Source organism: Penicillium samsonianum (assembly GCF_028829775.1).
Source record: "Penicillium samsonianum strain IBT 33392 chromosome Unknown utg000007l_segment0_segment0, whole genome shotgun sequence".
In the NCBI taxonomy this organism is placed as follows: Eukaryota; Fungi; Ascomycota; class Eurotiomycetes; order Eurotiales; family Aspergillaceae; genus Penicillium; species Penicillium samsonianum.
In genome coordinates this window covers 991,911-1,010,470 of record NW_026643265.1, presented here as the reverse complement: position 1 = coordinate 1,010,470, position 18,560 = coordinate 991,911, and the positions used below count along the sequence as shown (strand labels likewise).

Below are 18,560 nucleotides of genomic sequence, written 5' to 3'. Positions count from 1 at the left end.
CTTCTTTTCCCCTTTTCATACACATCCATCAGAATGGTTCAATCGTATGTTTTCTCGACTATTGTGAACACTTGCCGAGACAGTTGCTGATTATCTGGATAGATCTATTCTGGGTTTCCCCCGCATGGGAAGACTCCGTGACCTCAAGAAGGCCACCGAGGCTTACTGGGCTGACAAGATCTCCCGCGATGAGCTCCTTGCTGAGGGCAAGCGTCTTCGTCTCGAGCACTGGCAGATCCAGAAGGATGCCGGTGTCGATGTTATTCCCAGCAACGACTTCGCCTTCTACGATCAGGTCCTCGACCACCACCAGCTCTTCGGAACCATCCCCGAGCGTTACTCCAAGTACAACCTCAACCCCCTCGATGAGTACTTCGCCATGGGCCGTGGTCTCCAGAAGGAGGGCATTGATGTTCCCAGTCTGGTATGTGCAAATCATTACAGTATACGTGTCCGAATTAAGTATGCTGACTCAATCAATAGGAAATGGTCAAGTGGTTCGACTCTAACTACCACTACGTGAAGCCCACTCTCCAGGACAACCAGCAGTTCAAGCTCGCCGCTGAGCCCAAGCCCGTTGCTGAGTTCCTTGAGGCCAAGGCCGCTGGCATCACCACCCGCCCCGTCATCCTTGGTCCCGTCTCTTTCTTGACTCTCGCCAAGGCCGACCGTGACCAGACTGTTGACCCCATCACTCTCCTTGAGAAGCTCCTTCCCCTCTACGTTGAGCTTCTGTCCAAGCTCAAGGCCGCTGGCGCCGAGGATGTCCAGATTGATGAGCCCGTCCTCGTCTTCGACCTTGCTGAGAAGTCCAAGGCTGCCTTCAAGACCGCCTACGAGAAGCTCGGTGCCCTCGGTGCCCAGGGTCCCCGCATCACTCTCGCCACCTACTTCGGTGACATCGTCCACAACATTGATGTCCTCGCCAACCTCCAGAGCCTCTACTCTATTCACGTCGACCTCGTCCGCAACCCTGAGCAGCTCGACACCGTCGTCGCCGCTCTCGGCCCCAAGCAGGTTCTCTCCGCCGGTGTTGTCGACGGACGTAACATCTGGAAGACCAACTTCAAGGCCGCCATTGAGAAGGTCGAGAACGCTATCCAGAAGCTCGGCAAGGACCGTGTCATTGTTGCCACCTCCAGCTCCCTCCTTCACGTCCCCCACACTCTCGCCAGCGAGAAGACCCTTGACGCTGAGGTCCGCGACTGGTTCTCCTTCGCTGTTGAGAAGGCCACCGAGGTTGTCGTGATCGCCAAGGCTGTCACCGAGGGCCCCGCCGCTGTCCGTGAGCAGCTCGAGGCCAATGCCAAGTCTGTTCAGGCTCGCGCCTCCTCTGCCCGCACCAACGACCCCGCCGTCAAGGCCCGCCAGGCCGCTGTCACCGCTGAGATGCACAACCGCAAGTCTGCCTTCCCTGAGCGTTACGCCGAGCAGACCAAGACCCTCAAGCTCCCTCTCTTCCCCACCACCACCATTGGTTCCTTCCCCCAGACCAAGGAGATCCGCATCCAACGTAACAAGTTCACCAAGGGTGAGATCACCCCTGAGGAGTACGAGAAGTTCATCGAGAAGGAGATCCAGGAGGTCGTCAAGATCCAGGAGGAGCTCGACCTCGATGTCTTCGTACACGGTGAGCCCGAGCGTAACGACATGGTGCAGTACTTCGGTGAGCGCCTCACTGGTTACGTTTTCACCACCCACGCCTGGGTTCAGTCCTACGGCTCCCGCTGCGTGCGTCCCCCCATCATTGTCGGTGACATCTCTCGTCCCGCCCCTATGACCGTCAAGGAGTCGAAGTACGCTGCTTCCATCTCCCCCAAGCCCATGAAGGGCATGCTCACTGGTCCCATCACTTGCCTGCGGTGGTCTTTCCCCCGTGATGATGTCCACCAGTCCGTCCAGGCTCAGCAGCTCGCTCTCGCTCTCCGCGACGAGGTTGTTGACCTCGAGGCCGCTGGCATTGCCGTGATCCAGGTCGACGAGCCTGCTCTCCGTGAGGGTCTTCCCCTCCGCACTGGTGACGCTCGTGTTGCCTACCTCAAGTGGGCTGTCGACTCCTTCAAGCTGTCCACTGCTGGTGTTACCGATGGCACTCAGATCCACTCCCACTTCTGTTACTCTGAGTTCCAGGACTTCTTCCACGCCATTGCCGCTCTCGATGCCGATGTTCTGTCCATTGAGAACAGCAAGTCTGATGCTAAGCTCCTCAAGGTCTTCATCGACGAGGCCTACCCTCGCCACATTGGCCCCGGTGTTTACGACATCCACTCCCCTCGTGTCCCTACTGAGCAGGAGATCAAGGACCGCATCGAGGAGATGCTGGTATACCTCACTCCAAGCCAGCTATGGGCCAATCCTGACTGTGGCTTGAAGACTCGAGGCTGGCCCGAAACCAAGGCCGCTCTCACTGCTGTAAGTACTCGAAATTTCTCTGAAGTTGAATTACAAAATGCTGACAAAACTCAAACAGATGGTCAACGCTGCCAAGTACTTCCGCCAGAAGTACGCGCAGTAAATTCTTTCAATTTACCATTAATTTAATGAGGAGGCGACAATCAACCTGTCGCCTCGGTACTGGGGAGTTTTCTTTATTGATGAGTTACGACGATGATACCAAAAGTTCAACATATGGGTTTCAACGGGTTTTCTAGAGGATACCAAAAGCGGGCCTGGAGTTTCAACATGACTGACGATTTTAAACTGGCGCTGGCTGACATCATGACCTACTTTCGTTGTGATGTTCGGTCGGTGCTGGTTTTACCATTTCAACATTGTGTGGTTTTCCACATACAGCAAGCTCTACAGCCTTGCTTGGTCAAATTCGCATTGTCGAATTTGACCTACTGTCTCTATCATCGTGTAGAATCAGTTGTCAATATTACAATTTACAATATTCTGTGTCTCTTGTAGTTTTGGTGCGTTTCGGAGAAACCAAATAGCTTCTCTTGCGGTGTACAGGTGGTAGCGTGTAGTAAATTAAGCTGTGAAAGATATCTGGACTCATCAATTTGGGGTGGTTTCAATATAAAGTTGCAGAACAATGCAGTTAGAGAAGAAGAGGTAAAGACATCCAAAAATCCATCCTGCTGTTATTTAAATAACGTCCCTAATATTATTTTGAGCCAAACATATCAGATTTCCGAAGACCCATGTCATGAAGGATAGAGATCGACTATGTATTCTTGTTTTATATGGTGAGAAGACTATGATGGAGATAATATTATGGATAAAAAGACAGGATGTAACCAATTATTCAAGCACCTTCAGTAAGTAAAGTCAAGCTCGGCGTACTCGTCACAGACCTCGAACAGTTTGGCCTGCGTGCCAGGTTCCTTGATGATGTTAGCATGGCCATGTCTCAGAAACTAGTACAATGGAAGGCAGATGGTGTACTCACACTAGCACTATGACCAGCATCAGGAGTCCAAAACAACCGTGAGTCCGGCAAGCCCTTATGCAGATCCCAAGCCGTCTGCGGTGCGCAGACAATATCATAACGGCCCTGGATAATAGTGGCTATAACAAAAGGGGTTAGCTGCACTCAAAGCCCAATATGTCTCGACGAAGAGTAGTGAATAACTTACTCGGAATATGGCTTATCCTCCTCAAATTCTGCTCCTTGAGAATCTGACCTTCTTCCAAAAACACCCCATTTGCAAAGTAATGCGCCTCGAGTCTCGCATGAGCAAGCACCCACGCATCATCTTCGAGCTGAGCAAAACCCTCAGGCTCCGGTCTCAAAGTCCCAATACTCAGATCCCACCGATTCCACTCTCTCGCCGCAGCGAGCCTTGTCTCATAATCCTCCGAAACAAGGAGATCATAGTACGCCTCGTTCGGTCTCGCCCGATCTTTTTCGGGGAGATAATTGAGAAATGCTTCGTATGCTTCAGGGAAGATATTTGCTGCGCCAATGGGCCCACGCGAGAATTCCAGTTCTGATTTCCTGGCGGCGAATATTCCGCGTAGTATTAGGGAGCCTACCATCTCCGGGTGGGCTTGTGCATAAAGCAGGGACAGGGTTGATCCCCACGAACCACCGAAGACGAGGTGCCATTTCGTTATTTGGAGGTGTTCACGCAGAACTTCAATGTCGGAGACTAGGTGCTGACTTGTATTCTCGCGTAATTCGGCTGCGGGCGTTGATTTCCCGGCGCCACGTTGGTCGAACAGTACCACGCGGTAGATGGCTGGGTTGAAGAATTTCGTGTTGCCATATGAGGTGTGCCCGCCAGGTCCGCCGTGCACGTAGAGGACTACCAACGTCAGTATATTTGCCATTTCAATTTTTATACATGTATAAACTGTACTCATCTCTTACCTGGTTTCCCATCTTGTTTGCCATACTGCTCATAATGCAGAGTATGAATATCGCTCACGGGCAGTCTCCCTATATCGAAGGCGGCTGAGTGGGCATATCCGGTCAGTGGATCAGCCATAGTATTTACTTTCGAGTTGTATAGAGTTGTATACGAGAAGTTAGTGGGGGAAGGCTCAACCTTGGGGCCACTGTCTTTAATAAGAAAGTCGCACAAGATTGACTCATATATTAGCGAGTCGGGGACCTCGGGATGTTTTGGATCTTCCAGCCATCTTCTCTCATTGGCGAATTTTCAGAGTCCCTACAAGAATTAGGTATAGTGCTTTTTACATACGGTTTAAGTCCCCACAATGTTAAAGCCCATATACTTTTTGCATCTGATAGGTATAGGGGTATTGGTTGTGAGAGGAGATAGATTTAAACTACTATGCTCAACAAAGTGGATTGAAAACTGTCTTGGGTGCATTGGAAGAAGAGGACATGACTAGATGGAGGAGCTCACGGGGCATCTATATGCCAGTTGCTTGGCACAACTGCTCCCGGTCAGAGGCATCCATTGTTGGGTGATCTTGGATTGAAACTTGCCAGTCAAAGCGAGCAATCTGCCGCTCCCACAACACTAGATAGGCCTCCTCAATCTTTGCCTTCGGGGATTTTAATTTAGGAGAAAGATGTTTTTTGAACTTTTCTTTGGCCTTCTGGACTGTGCTGGCTAGCGCGAACTTTGCTGTGTGGGTCGGCCTTCCGTTTGGCCATTGCTCTCGCCCGTTCGACAAGGACCAACTTATACCACGCCCGTTCCTAATTGCACGATTTCCAGGTCAGTGCTTCAATTGTACAATATATCTCTGTGAGAACGAACCGTTGCCTTTTCAATTACATATAGCGTAAGCCATTAAATCCTCCAACTCCCTCCAACCCCCTGCATCTCCCTCCGTCCATACCATCGATACCATCCCTCGCCTTGTTCAACTTCAAACACATCAAATACATACCATGCCTACTGAATCGCCCGAGCATCTCGCACACCGCAGAGTCTTGCTACAGCTGGAGCGCACCATTGACGACCTTCGAAAGCATACACTTGACAAGTCGCAATTCAAGGGATTGAATATTGATTTCCAGCGCATGACCCTTGACAGAGAAGATTCAGCCTGCAAACCTTCCTTCTTCGCGCCATACTCCAGCCTCCCGAAGCCCGATGATAGCATTGTTGTTCAAGTCCGCTCAAGTTTGGAACGTGAGGACACCTGTTTCACGCGCCCAGCCGACCGGGCACGTCAGGTTGCAGGCCGCTAGTCGTGTTATATTCCCTACGAAGTGAATGGCAACCCAGAGAAGGCCTTGTGGTCCTCAAAAGAGTGAGATTATCACTACCCTAAGTTTTCTGACTACTCCAAAGACATATGACCGCTAATAACGTGGGATAGTGTTGGCGAGTACACTCCTTACAAGGATTTGTATCAGCACGAACAGCCTGAATTTGGAACTTTCAGAATGACAGATATTCCTGGAAAAGCTTTTCCACACACCAAGGCGTATATGTATAACAACTTGGACACGAATGATGAGGAAATTCTTCGTGGCGAGCTCTTGACTATTCTCCACCTGATGCTGGGCCAGCTGAGGAAGGCACGCCTCCTTCAGCATATGAAAGCACCGGTAATTCTCCATTTTGTTTTCCACTTCCCACCACAGTCGCTTACCGAGTAATTCTGCAGGTCTTTCTGGTCTCGTTTATGGGCAAACGTGCCCGCGCTTTTGAGTCCTACTTCAATGGTCAAGCCCTCGTCCTGCGTACTACTAAACTCTACAATTTCCCCGAGGAAACCTCGATCGGGTTCAAGAATCTTGCAGAGTGGTATCTCAGCTCGCCGACAGGGGATACTTTCTAGCTCGGCATTTTGTTGTTCTTTCTTTGTTGTTCTTTTTCGGGTAGCGAAGGCGTTGGATTATTTGCAGGCATACCAAATTCAAGTTTGAAGTTTGGCTTTATTCTTTTGGCGCTATGGTTTCCCCATGTTACATGTATATATTTTGTCGTCTTGTCCAGGCCCATCTAAGCTCACCCACTGACCCGTGGACCATGTGTCTGTAACATAACGGAGAAATTGTGCCCAGGTGGTCAAGCTGAATCCATGTGTTACTGTGTTACAATGTATAATAATAGTCGGCCGCTTCTACGGCCTGGTCCAGTCTTCTCGGTAGTCTGCTTGGATGTTTTTTTTTTAGATATTTTCTCTCCCTTCTCAGTTTCATAGCTAGACCCCAGAAAAGGCGGGGAAAGTGTAAACAGGACATATGACTTTTCTATGTATAACTAGGGAATACTAGTAGTCATGGTTTATAGATAAGAATAGGATATAAGCACGGTAGAATTACCCTTGAAACACTAGTTGACCCCGAGGAACCCGATTTTGAGCCAAGGGGGCAGTGTTTATCCTAGTGATGTCTTGGCACAAAGCTCCTGACGTGATCGACTTGTGGGACACCTGGGCACTCCGCACGTGAATGTCTCGAACCTTACAAGGGTCACCTTACAAAAGTCTATCTCCCCGCACTTTTGATAACTTTTGATTTAACATTCACTCCAATATGGTACCCCGACCGGACCTCAGAGCATCGGACCAAGTCGTCCTTAGACCACCCAAAGATAGAACCCTGCGATTCAGAAAAGATGGAACATTTCACATTGGAGTCTTTGAGGATTTGCATTTCGCCGAGGGTATGTGTTGATAATACTTAGGATGGGGCTCTTGCTGACTGACCCCTTACAGACGACGAAAAAGACGAGAAGTCCCAAAAAGTGATGTCAACCATCCTCTCGAAGGAAGACATCGACTTCGTAGTTATAAACGGCGACCTAGTGTCCGGCGAAAAAACCCAAAAAGCCGATTCGAGCAAATATATCCACTCGGTCGTTTCCCCACTCGTCGATCGGGGGTACAGCTGGGCATCGACCTACGGCAACCATGACAGCGAGGTTAATCTCAACCCAAAAGATGACATGTTCAAGGCCGAGCAAAAGTACCCCAACAGCTTGACGCAGAGTAGAATCTCCGGCGACAAGGCCGGAATAACGAATTATTACCTGCCGGTGTTTTCACATGGACAAGCTAATACCAGCACGCCGGCGCTGCTACTGTGGTTCTTTGATTCGAAGGGTGGGCATTATTATAAAAAGCCAGGAGAGGACGGGCCTGCGGTTAAGAGGCCCAGTTGGATTGATGAATCGGTAGGAAAATCTCGAATCATACTTTTTTTTTCCCTCGAAGAAATCACTAATCGCTGCATTCAAGGTCGTTGACTGGTTCACCGAAACCAATTCCAAACTGAAAAAGGAGTATGGACAAGTCATCCCCTCGCTAGCATTCTATCACATCCCCGCCCACGCAATGCTCGAATTCCAGCACACAAAAGGCCTAAATCCGCGCCTGACGCCCGGCGTGAATCGAGAACGCGTTAACCCGCAAGGATCTGGCGAGTGGAGATATGATGGCCAGGACGTCAAGTTCATGGACGCGCTCCTCCACACCGAAGGCTTAATCGCAGGATTTAGCGGCCACGATCACCAAAATGACTGGTATGCATCTCTAGCAGGCAATAATCGTCACTTGAATGACTCAAACGCTAATCAAACATCGCAGGTGCTTTAAGTGGGACGGGTCTCTTGTCGATCACGATCTAACCGGGAATGGTATCAATATGTGCTACGGTCGGCATACCGGGTATGGCGGCTACGGCGATCTGCTCCGTGGTGGACGGCAGATCTTACTCCACGAAGGAAATCTCGGAGATGATACTGAGACGTGGATTCGATTGGAAGATGGGTCGGCTCAGGCTCATGTCACGTTAAACACAACTTATGGCCAGGATCCTTACCTTGCTGTTACTAATGGTGCTGGGAAGCCCGATCCCTCCACGCAGGCCTCTTTGCTTCCTTTGTCTTGGTTGTGGATTCCGATTATGATGCTCTCGCGGTGGACGATGTAATTACTTTTTTTTTTTGACTAGCGGTCTTGATTGCTGTATTATTTTTAATTAAACCTAGTTCACGAACAGATTGGGATATTCTGCGTAGAGATGTAAGTTTCTTCCCTTTCCGAGCATTTGAAGACTCACTTCTCGAGATCTAAATCATGGATTATGTACGATTTATCTTCTATATGGTGATATGACTCCTCCCACTCCGTTTATTCATGTCATCTTCCAAGCGTCCAATCCATATTCCAGTGGTGTGGGTATAGACAGCCAATAACTAACCATCACCGTTTACAGGTAGATGTAGCAGAAAGGACCAGAGACGGTACTCATGAGATCCCGCATAGCAATAGTCTCACCACCAGCATAACCAATATCAATGAGCGTGTCAAGGGTAGTGTTAGCCGATGGAGGGCCATTCAAGAAAGTCGCCGTGCCAGAAATAGCATTCAGACGCTTCCTGAGGTTCAAGTTCTGCCAGATCCACCAGGTACGATCAATCATACCGTGGTGGAGCCAGAAAGCAGGGTCACCAGGGCTAACAAAGACATCACGGGAAGGATCACCGCCCATGGAATAGTGACCACCACCGTGAACGCCGATGTTTCCGCTGCCGGGAACACCCTGCATGTTCATCTGGAAGTCGTAGACGTTATCATGGCGCAGGATCAGGTCCACGATCGCGGTGAAGTTAGCGTAGTCCTGGACGATCTTGGTGCTCAGATCGCGCTTCAGGCAGCGCGGGTTGTATGCGAGCGGGTTGGCGGTGCTTTCGGTTTCACCTCCGGGCAGCATCAGCGCGACCGGGCCCAGGTTGACGGAGTAGTCTTTGAAGGGGCCGCTGGTGACGCACCCACCTCCCGTGCCGGTGGGAAGGTTGATCACAGGGTAGGTACCCAGGCTCAGCTGGATGTCGCCGACGGATTCGACGTAGGCACCGTTGCCGGACATTGAGGTCTCGCTGCCGTCGAAGACTTGAGATTTTTCCAGGTTGGTGGCGTCGGCGCCCCAGTTCCAGTAACTGGAATTGTGTAAGATATTAGGGATTTTGTTATACGAAGGATCGTTGGACTTACGGGTAGTCGCCAGTGTAGCCACACTCGTTGCGCATGGCTTCCTCGAAGTTCCAGATGTAGTACCGGTGCCACGCCAGGAAGGTTCCAGTGTAGTGGATGCTCGTGGTCTGGTTGATGTGAGTAGCGACGAAATCATCGTAGCGGGACCGCGCACCAGGGGCCTTATCGGAGGGGGTGAGCGAGGGCAACTTCTGGAGACAAAGGATGGACTTGATGTAGGACTTCTTCTGGGTGCTAGAGAAAGTCCTCCAATCGCGACGAATGCGCAGACTGCTCAACGAACAACCACCGCGCTTCTCAATGTCCGAGTCGCTCGAGACACTCTCGATGCTGCTGTCGTATGCCAATCCAGCCAAGTTGTCAAGCTGGGACTCAGCGACCGGCAGGGAGGTGGAGGCAGCGGTGGGAGTCGCAGCGCTCACAACGGCACTCTCTGTGGCAGCGGGCATAGCCCACGCCTGTGCGAACAAAGCTCCCAAAGTGAGAACGGAAATGGCAACCATGGTGGCGAGTTGAATATTTGAACTTCTGAAAGATCAGTAAGTTCCACACCAAGTGTTTAGGAGAAGTGTTGATCAAGATGAAGGAACCCGGGCATGATCGTCGATTTAAAGGCGCAATGCATATGCCAACCACCCCTATCTCGCACTTCCGAGTCTAACTAAAAGCATAGTCGTGCTATCTTTTTTTTTCCTGCAGAAGTCCCCATAGGTAATCAATTCCCCTCTTCTGGGGCCATTTAGGGCACCGGGCCATGTTCCGCTTGTCTCCACCTGGAACTGCCGGCAAATTACGATGTTCCACGTTTCCGCACTTTTCCACTCCAAAGATCTCAGTTCCAAGATCCCCTTGAACCCTTGAACCCTTGGATCCACGGACCGACCCTTTATACCCTGGAGATCATCCAAGATACACACAGCATATATGAAATAAACCAAATTTTTCATATTAAAAAGAAATGCAGGAACAGCCACCTCGTGGTCCCCTTGTTCCTTGGCAACTTGGCAAATTCACCTAAGCGACAGACCCAATCACATCTAGATCCCAAATCGAATTTCGCGAAAATCCAATCTCGGAAGGACACCCCGGTGCCCTAGTTGGGTAAACTCCGACTCTGTAATCCACCATCTATGCAGTCTTCCTGTACATCCGAGGCCCATCTTCCTTCCGGTGCATTTCTTACCGATGGTGCCAAGTCTGCTCATTGGCCAAGTTTCTAATGACCAACTACTATCCCGGCTCTCGGGTCTAAGGCGTATTCTGGAGCATCTTTTATTAGGATAAAGCATTCTTCTCATACCGGCGTCGGACTTAGGTTGAACACCGACAATGGCTTCATGTTCATTTTTATGTTCGTCGTCGCTTATGAATGGCCGAAAGGAGATTATCGACCCGAATCTGAAAGCGAAAACAGGTAATTGGTCTGTGGCGTCGAGTAGAATATATGGAAAGTCCCGATACGAGACTCACGCCAATTACCTCTCTTGGGTTCGGAAGCCACAACAATACCAAGGTAGAGCTGGATGTAATACTGAAATTATGACACGATGCACTATGTATTAAATCTGCTAATACTTTCCATGACCCATTCCAATTTGCCCTAGTATAATCCCTGTTCGATTCTTCTTTTCAATGCCTAGCCGTCCATAACTCTCACGACAGCCATGTCGGATGCTCATAGCGGCGACATTAGCCTCCCAGATGTTAACCAAGGACCTAGAATTATCATAGCGACGGCTATCACTACTGTCGCCGCATTAATCACAGTTTTGGCTAGGTTTTACGTGCGCATATGTCTTATTCGCAATGTCGGATGGGATGATTATACTATGGCCCTGACCATGCTGCTGTCTGTCTGCGGATTCGCCATTATCGTCCCCGAGGTGAAATACGGTGCAGGCAGACATATGGTCTACGTCCAAGAAACGGCCGTAACGGCGATGCATTTGAATTATGCTACCCAAGGTATCTACATGTGGGCTATTGGCCTGGTGAAGATATCAATTGGGCTGTTTTTGCTTCGTTTCGCACCCCGGAAAGGGTATAAGGTCTTTATCTGGGTTGTCATTGGTGTGTAAAGGCTTTTATCTCTTTTTCTGTGAGGTACTGACGAACCCGGCTCATTGCAGTCCTCATGACGCTCTACACGGCAATCTGTTTTTTGGTGAGTAAACTATCCCCACATTCGATCGTGGACAGCAGTTAACAATTCGATTCATTGCAGACTCTTATCTTTGAGTGTCAGGATATCCGAGCAAATTGGGATAGTTCAGTGAAGTCAAAGTGCTTTTCTCCCAGACAACTTTTGACTCTGAGCTATACAAATACTGGTGAGGTTGACACTATATGGGTATACTTGAGCATTTCCTAACTTGAATAGCACTGAACATTCTGACTGATCTGATCTTCGCCGTTCTACCGGTTTTTATGCTACGGTATGCTAAAGGAACATCCCCTCTTCGAGTGAGAGGCTAACACAATAATCGACAGTCATCTTCAAGTCAATCGCCGAGTGAAAGCCTCTCTAATCTGCATCCTGGGGCTGGGGATTTTGTGAGTGACTTCCGATCCAATCCTATCATAACCAATGCTGACTCTTCTACTTCCTTCCCAGTGCCTGCGCAGCCGCCTTCGTCAAGCTATCAATCCTACCCAAGTACGGCCAAACCGGCGACTTCCTCTGGGACTATACGAACCTCACAATCTGGGTCGTGTAAGTTATCTATCCTACCTATCACAAGCATCGCATCCAAACCCACCCAAAAACCCCATACTAACCAAGAACAGCACGGAATGCAACACAGGTATCATCGCCGGCACCCTCCCAACCCTCAAACCACTCTTCAAGAGATTCCTCGGCACATACGGCTCACAGTCAAAAACGAGCCGCGAGTACCTCGGCAGCAAGAAATATAAACTGCACTCGATGTCTCGATCAAGGGGGCCACCGCTACAATCCCGAGGACATAAAAGCGGCAATCTCAGTGTCATTGAGTACGACGCTGACCCGAAGACCCACAGCTCCCAGATCGCTTCTACGACGGGCTCGGCGACGTATCCTGGAAGTCGGGGGAGCAATTCTAGCGAGGAGCGGATATTGCCTATTCAGGGTGAGGGTATTGTTCGTACAACTGAGGTGATTGTTTCGCGTGAGCAGAATCCTCCAGAACTGCCACCTAGCTCTCCCTCTGTGCCAAAGTTGAGTAGGATGGGATCGCTGAGTGGATTGCGGGTCAATGCGGAGGATAGGGTTTAAATTTATATTTTAGGGGTTATACCTAGGTGGAAAGTGTATGTATATTGATACCCGAAGAGTATCTGGCCATATAATTAGTGTATCCATGGCAAATCAGACGCTCCCTACCATGAAACGTCCCCGCCGAGAACCGAAGGAGGAGTGCAGCTGCCAGCTTTGACCTTTGACCAGTAGGTCGCAGCCCCCCCCCCCCCCCCCCCCCAAAGGCGCAAATGAAAGGCTACCTGCAACATATGTCTTGCGGCGAGTGTACTATATAGCTACGATAACATACTATCCGTTATACTACCTATAGGCGCGCAAGAAGCTTGTTATCAAAGTGCCAGAATAGAGTTAGAACAGCGCTCCGTGCCTAGTTTTAGGTTTACATGCTGGGAAAACTCTCCCAAGGAAAAAGAAAAGTCAAGTTCTGTTACGTTCACTACGAAGATTTGCTGGAATGGTTGGTACCAGGATCACAGTAACTGGTTAAGCAAAGTGTGGGCCCTGCTCTTAGCCATGACGCGGATGTCGATGCAGCGTTTCCCCGTTCCAATGGAAGCTCGCCGCGTGCGAAGGTCCCTCTCTACCTCCTCGACCAGTTCCTCCCACGTGGAAACATCACTGCCCGGTGCGGTTTCGCGCAGGAAGTTTGTTAGCCCGCCGACCACCTCGGCGAGATTAGGGACGGAGACGGGTCTTTGTTGTTGTTGCTCGGGTGCAATCTCGGCAGAGGTTCGACAAACCTTGACAAAGGAGTATTGTAAGAAGGCACCGCCGTCGTCGCTTGAGCTGCAACTGCGGCCTCGTCGGTCCATATTGGCAGAGGGCTGCCTAAGGTTAGATAGATCAGTCAGCGTGAGGCCAGCGTTGCACTTAGGTGGAGGTGGAGGTAAAGGTGGCATCTCCGCCACCGTCTGAATATGATCAGAGTTCTGTTCCGAAGAGTCCACAAGATCTATAAGAACCACCCAGCTGCCGGGATGTGTATCTCTGGGTCTGGCTTTCGACGAGTCGTTGGGCGGGAGCTCGTGATCGAAAAATCCGGCGGGGATGGGGCTCACACTGAATTGACCTGACGATGACCATGATGGCGGTGAGTGGTCGCCATCTTCAACGGTGGTGGTGGTGGTGGTGAGTGACGAGGAGGCCCCCTTATGTGCGAATCGCAAGATAGCTTTCTCGGAACCCGAACCCGAACCCAAGGACCGAAGATATGCCAGGAACCGGACGGCGAAGCTCTCAGCGTCTAGCAGGGTATTTTCCATGGCGTAGTAATCACTGTAACTGTAACTATAACTATAACTATTCTGGTATTGCTGGACGTGGTGGTCTGCGGCTACGTCTGGGCCATCTTCGCGGTGGTGATTTACAAGCGTGAACATGTGTACAACGGGAAAGACTAGGGCGTCGGGGGAAGTGAAGCTGAGACTGATAGTCAAGGACGATGTTAGGAATCCGCGGCTGCGTAAGGATGTTGAAAAGGCGGAGGTCGGATAAATGGTTTTGGTGCGGAGCCACTCCAGGTCTCCTCCTGATGCCCTCCCCCACAGCAGCAGCAGCTGGGAGCAGAAACGAGCGGAGGCATCGTCACTATCCCGGTCCGGTCGCTGCAAAAAACACAGCTGTTTGAGGGCCGTGGTCTGCGCAAGGACCGTTGCGAGATCACCGAGGTCTCCCTCTCCCTCGTCTCCCTCCAGCCTAAACTGATCGACGCAAAGGCTGACCGCAGACGCGTCCCGAAGTTCATCAGATGCAATGGCAGCAGCAATCACGCTGGGCGCAAGGTTCTGAAACACGACCCAGTTAAGGTGACTGCGTCCGGCGTACGCAACACGCAAAATGTAGCTCGAGATCTCGGACGGACCTAAGGTGTCTGGCACCTCTTCGAGCCGCTGCCGCAGCTGCTCGCGGTACTCGGCGAGCTTTTGGAGGTTGTCGCTTACCGTTTTCTCGAAGGGGGGTTCGGTGGGCTCCTGGGTGAGAAGAAGCAAATTATCAATAGCACAGTCGATGTGCGCATTCCGCAAAGGCTCTTGTGACGTGATCCAGCGCGGGGCAGTTTTTGTAGTCGATGCATCCTCAGTGCGGGTGGTTTGCATTGATGGCCGAAAGTCTGTTTTCACAAGTCAGCAAATATGTGTAAATATGTTTGAGTATGGGGAAGCGCGAGGAATTCACAGACAGTCAGAACTGCTTGAGAGGAGACCTTGCAAAATCTCTTCAGCCTTGCTTTTAACTGTATCCTGACCTTCAAGCTCCGATGGCCAAATGTCTATCATTCCTAAGTCAGCGCAGGTGTATAGGTAACGTGAAAACAGACGTACAGTCTAAGGCTGCAGCATCAACAAGCGGCCTATCCTTTAGTCTGAGGATGCTAGGGTCCTCTTTCACGTTCTCGTAGATGTGGTACTTGCGTAGCCACTGATGAATAGATAGCGGCACTCGAGGCCGCGAGCTCTCGAGTACAACGTCAGGCTCCTTTAAAGGCGGCTCATCTTCGACGGGATCCCAGCCCATCGACCTCGCTCGGTACCGAACCTCGGCCATATAGTGCATACGGAACGCAACAATACCATACTTCACGCCGCTATCGAGGTCGGATATGTCGATAACGACAAGGCCGTACTCGGTGCAGTCGCCGCGAAACATAGTGGATAGCGGTTGGAGCTGGACGTCGCCGGGGCGCGCGCTGTTGCTATTAATGGCATCGCTATCGTCGCGCAATAAGCCCAGCAGAAGGCACGTCGTTATAAAGGGGAACTCGCTAAGCGTGTCATCATGCCACGGCAACTGGGGCCGTGGTGGCACCTGCTTCTTATGGCGGCCGTCAGGCACGACGAAAGGAGGCTGTGGCGAGTCTGGAACGCTAGGCCGCTCATTAATATGAGCCTCGTTGCCCCCCTTTAGACCGACGATACCAGTCCTTCGCGAGTGCTCTCTCCGCCTCAAGCGGCGCGCGGTTTGCAGGATCCGAGAGGAGTTCGATTAGCGCGAGAGTGTCTGCTACCAAACGGTGTACGCGCTCCGGAGGCCATAGTGCAGTGGTGCGGTCGCAGCCCTGGCGGTAGGCCACGGCCAGGGGGCGGCTGGCGCCACCGGGGCCAACATTGGCAACGACGGCGAAGAGGAAGGAGCGGGGGGTTCTGGAGTATAGAGTGGTGTATCCCCACACCATTGTATCTCTATCCTTAAACAGCTAGGAGACAAGGAGAGAAAAAAAGCATTGCATAGCCTAGTTAAAGAGAAGAGAATCTTAGTACCCGCTCGCATACAGTATCCGATCAGAGATTGGCTAGCCAAGCAATGACTTCAAACACCGGCGCCTAACACTAGTCGCCCAGGTTTTACGGATTCCCTCTGAGGCACGCGATGAATAGGCTTCTGTGATAATTTCTTCGAGAAGTAGAGGATCGATGACTGGAAATGCGAGAAACAGAGACTTCGACCTATACAATGCAAGGCAGCGCCTCACAAAAGCTTCATCGGGCATGTGGCTCTGACGTAATCTCAGCGAATGTCCCAGGGAGCTGTCCGGACTTTTTGAAAGCTGAGGCTGATTTTGTAGAAATAATCCCGCGCCCTCTAGAAGCGAGGTTAGATTACTCCTGTCCAGCCACGTGGCTATCCATTGCTGGCCTTCGGGCGAGTTGAACGGGAATCCATTGCAAAGAAATGTCGGCTTGGTCAACGCATAGGCCTTCTCAAAGTCAATCGGGAGAAAGGGTGTGGTGGTGGTATTCTGATTGCCGTCTACTGTGACAATAAGACCTGGTCAGCATTAAAGACACACTGCAAGGATAGCGTGTTCATCACCTGATGATTTGATGCTTTCGAGACCGAGTCTCTCGATAACAAAATTCTCTATTCTCTCCAGGCGGCTAGAGAGATATCGATAATGGCCTTTCTAAGCGTCCATGTTGTACGTTAGCTTGTGGTTCAACAAAGCAAATGTTGTCCCGATAAGTAGTGGATCTGTGCCCGAACGAATGCTAGAAGAATACGCGTACCTTCTCATTCGTCTGTTTTTCTATCCTATGGGCAGGAGTGGATCTCCCCCGGCGAGGGTGTCTGTCAGGTGTTCCTTTGGTCGATTGTTGTGTACTCTGCCTCGCGATCAACAATCAGATAAACAATCAATACATGGTCCACTGGTGGAACCTTGAACTTAAATCCGTTTGTAACACATGTGACCCCACCAGACCACGGCTCCGTTTCTTGGTTTCAATAGCCCCACCAACCGAGGTTTGAAACCATTTAAATATATATTCTACGGCGTATGGCATAGAGAAATCCAATTATAGCCTTCTAACTCGCTCCATGTTTTAGTATGCTGTTGTCTCAGCAATGGTTCGGGTAGGCGGAACCCCCGCACACTAGTTGCTGGGCTCGCTCCGCTAAATTAAAATTTTCGTCTACTCAACTCTTCGAAACAGCACCAGCAACAAGTATCACACAAAATGGTGGATTCCTCCTACGGGCAAGGCTCTTTACGCTATTTTTTCTTCCACGGAAACCATGGAGACAGTCCTGTTCCATCCCAGATGTCCGTCGACGCCAAAATTCTGGTGTTTTCCGGCCAAGGTGAAATGTAGGCTATATTTGCCCACTTCTCTCAAGCGTGTCTAATGAATTAGCCTATTCGGGGGAAACTTCGAGGATAGCCCATCGCGATACGAGTTCAACAATGGAGTCTTCTATAGCAAGGATGGTCAAAACGAGACCTGTCTTCCAGCAAAGCCATTGGTTGAAAGGCTATTAAAAAATGTTTCGGTGCCTGCTCTTGTTGTGGCTGAAGTCCCCAGGTAAACTTTGCTATATACTCTGCAAAATGGTTACTGATAAGCAGACATCAAATGGGGATCGGAATTCAAGCAACAGATTCATTTCTTTACGTGTAAATCGAGACCTTATCCTTGAAGAAATTGGATAAAGCTGACCTTCTGCCTTGCAGCGCAGTTCTAGTCGTCGCAAGAGACGATCTCCACCCTTGTTCTGCAGGTGACAAAGACTACCTAGCCGTCATGATGCAAGCTTTTGTCCCTCGGGTTGTAAGTTCGATGTCTCCAACGGCCGATGAGTACCTTCCAGGTGATGCTCGTAACCTGTGCATCGACGTCGCCAATCGCATGGAGCTCATTAAAGACGACTTCGTTTTTAATAAGTTTATCGCAATGTATCGGGCACGCTATATCCAAAAGCCATTTTCGCAAAGAGCCTTGATTGAGCTTTGCTTGCTTCATGTTTTGAAGATGCCCTTCGAGCTGACTTCAGCCATCCAGAGCTCGCTGATTCGTTACTGATATCATTCTTAACCCTTTTGATTCCCATAGATATCTATAACATCTCCTTTCCTTATTTCAACAATTCTTTTTGTATTTCAACGCATTTGTTCTATTTGCTTAGGAGGATGAAGATCTTCCAATTGGAAGATCTTTTATAATACAATACGCCCGCCATACAAGAACAACTGGGAAACCACCGTACTCGAAGCAGAATCTGAAAAAGGCTGTCGTACCATCACCCGAAGCGAAGAAAATAATGACCATGATTGATGACGGTAAGAACTTCTCGTAATACCCCAAATTTCACGAGTTTCAATGTGCATCGCCACCTTAAAAATCAGCTTCTAGCCCGCTTCAAAAGCGATAAAGTTGGCAAATTTTAAATTTCCTACTGTACGACATCGCCGTGCTGATCCCCAGCGGGAGAAAATTTGTGCTCTGTTTCTATTACATTTGTATATGCCCGAAGACATCATTGTTAGAAAGGTGCCCGATTTTTACAATAACGGCCCCGACTATCAAAATCGGCTTGGGTAAAGGGAATTGATCAATAATCACCTGGGTCGATCTGCAAGGTGATTAATAAATAAAAGAGTGTAAGGCAAGTTATGTTTGATATGAGACATCGCTTGCCTCTGTCTATGGCTAACGGGGCAAACTTT

The 18,560-nt window shown here is 50.1% G+C and overlaps 9 protein-coding genes across 9 annotated transcripts; 6 read left to right on the top strand and 3 right to left on the bottom strand.

Annotated features, from left to right (window-relative positions):
* Nucleotides 1–33: 33 nt before the first annotated feature.
* On the top strand, nucleotides 34–2,515 carry N7471_011204 (5-methyltetrahydropteroyltriglutamate--homocysteine S-methyltransferase; the record flags this gene model as incomplete). Its single annotated transcript, XM_057283923.1, has 4 exons — nucleotides 34–44; nucleotides 103–424; nucleotides 484–2,412; nucleotides 2,471–2,515. 4 exons carry the CDS (start codon nucleotides 34–36, stop codon nucleotides 2,513–2,515), a joined length of 2,307 nt encoding a protein of 768 aa, XP_057130189.1.
* Nucleotides 2,516–3,167: 652 nt separating this feature from the next.
* N7471_011203 (uncharacterized protein) lies at nucleotides 3,168–4,460 on the bottom strand. The gene is made up of 4 exons (XM_057283922.1): nucleotides 4,322–4,460; nucleotides 3,585–4,256; nucleotides 3,398–3,516; nucleotides 3,168–3,332 (listed from the first exon to the last, which is right to left on the bottom strand). The coding sequence occupies exons 1-4, from the start codon at nucleotides 4,437–4,439 to the stop codon at nucleotides 3,264–3,266; spliced, it is 978 nt and encodes a 325-aa protein (XP_057130188.1). The 5' UTR covers nucleotides 4,440–4,460; the 3' UTR covers nucleotides 3,168–3,263.
* An 857-nt stretch (nucleotides 4,461–5,317) lies between these two features.
* N7471_011202 (uncharacterized protein) lies at nucleotides 5,318–5,620 on the top strand (the record flags this gene model as incomplete). Its single annotated transcript, XM_057283921.1, has 1 exon — nucleotides 5,318–5,620. The coding sequence occupies one exon, from the start codon at nucleotides 5,318–5,320 to the stop codon at nucleotides 5,618–5,620; it is 303 nt and encodes a 100-aa protein (XP_057130187.1).
* Nucleotides 5,621–5,818: 198 nt separating this feature from the next.
* Nucleotides 5,819–6,276, top strand: N7471_011201 (uncharacterized protein; the record flags this gene model as incomplete). The annotated part of the gene is made up of 2 exons (XM_057283920.1): nucleotides 5,819–5,983; nucleotides 6,043–6,276. The coding sequence occupies 2 exons, from the start codon at nucleotides 5,819–5,821 to the stop codon at nucleotides 6,214–6,216; spliced, it is 339 nt and encodes a 112-aa protein (XP_057130186.1). The 3' UTR covers nucleotides 6,217–6,276.
* Nucleotides 6,277–6,916: 640 nt separating this feature from the next.
* On the top strand, nucleotides 6,917–8,314 carry N7471_011200 (metallophosphoesterase family protein; the record flags this gene model as incomplete). Its single annotated transcript, XM_057283919.1, has 4 exons — nucleotides 6,917–7,046; nucleotides 7,099–7,556; nucleotides 7,621–7,904; nucleotides 7,969–8,314. 4 exons carry the CDS (start codon nucleotides 6,917–6,919, stop codon nucleotides 8,312–8,314), a joined length of 1,218 nt encoding a protein of 405 aa, XP_057130185.1.
* A 79-nt stretch (nucleotides 8,315–8,393) lies between these two features.
* On the bottom strand, nucleotides 8,394–10,067 carry N7471_011199 (tyrosinase family protein). The gene is made up of 2 exons (XM_057283918.1): nucleotides 9,379–10,067; nucleotides 8,394–9,323 (listed from the first exon to the last, which is right to left on the bottom strand). Exons 1-2 carry the CDS (start codon nucleotides 9,879–9,881, stop codon nucleotides 8,594–8,596), a joined length of 1,233 nt encoding a protein of 410 aa, XP_057130184.1. The 5' UTR covers nucleotides 9,882–10,067; the 3' UTR covers nucleotides 8,394–8,593.
* A 975-nt stretch (nucleotides 10,068–11,042) lies between these two features.
* N7471_011198 (uncharacterized protein) lies at nucleotides 11,043–12,757 on the top strand (the record flags this gene model as incomplete). Its single annotated transcript, XM_057283917.1, has 7 exons — nucleotides 11,043–11,448; nucleotides 11,508–11,542; nucleotides 11,603–11,708; nucleotides 11,759–11,813; nucleotides 11,869–11,931; nucleotides 11,993–12,091; nucleotides 12,166–12,757. The coding sequence occupies 7 exons, from the start codon at nucleotides 11,043–11,045 to the stop codon at nucleotides 12,632–12,634; spliced, it is 1,233 nt and encodes a 410-aa protein (XP_057130183.1). The 3' UTR covers nucleotides 12,635–12,757.
* Nucleotides 12,758–13,089: 332 nt separating this feature from the next.
* N7471_011197 (uncharacterized protein) lies at nucleotides 13,090–15,791 on the bottom strand (the record flags this gene model as incomplete). Its single annotated transcript, XM_057283916.1, has 3 exons — nucleotides 13,090–14,729; nucleotides 14,941–15,474; nucleotides 15,530–15,791. 3 exons carry the CDS (start codon nucleotides 15,789–15,791, stop codon nucleotides 13,090–13,092), a joined length of 2,436 nt encoding a protein of 811 aa, XP_057130182.1.
* Nucleotides 15,792–17,073: 1,282 nt separating this feature from the next.
* On the top strand, nucleotides 17,074–17,916 carry N7471_011196 (uncharacterized protein; the record flags this gene model as incomplete). Its single annotated transcript, XM_057283915.1, has 4 exons — nucleotides 17,074–17,204; nucleotides 17,251–17,418; nucleotides 17,463–17,510; nucleotides 17,568–17,916. The coding sequence occupies 4 exons, from the start codon at nucleotides 17,074–17,076 to the stop codon at nucleotides 17,914–17,916; spliced, it is 696 nt and encodes a 231-aa protein (XP_057130181.1).
* Between the last annotated feature and the right edge of the window lie 644 nt (nucleotides 17,917–18,560).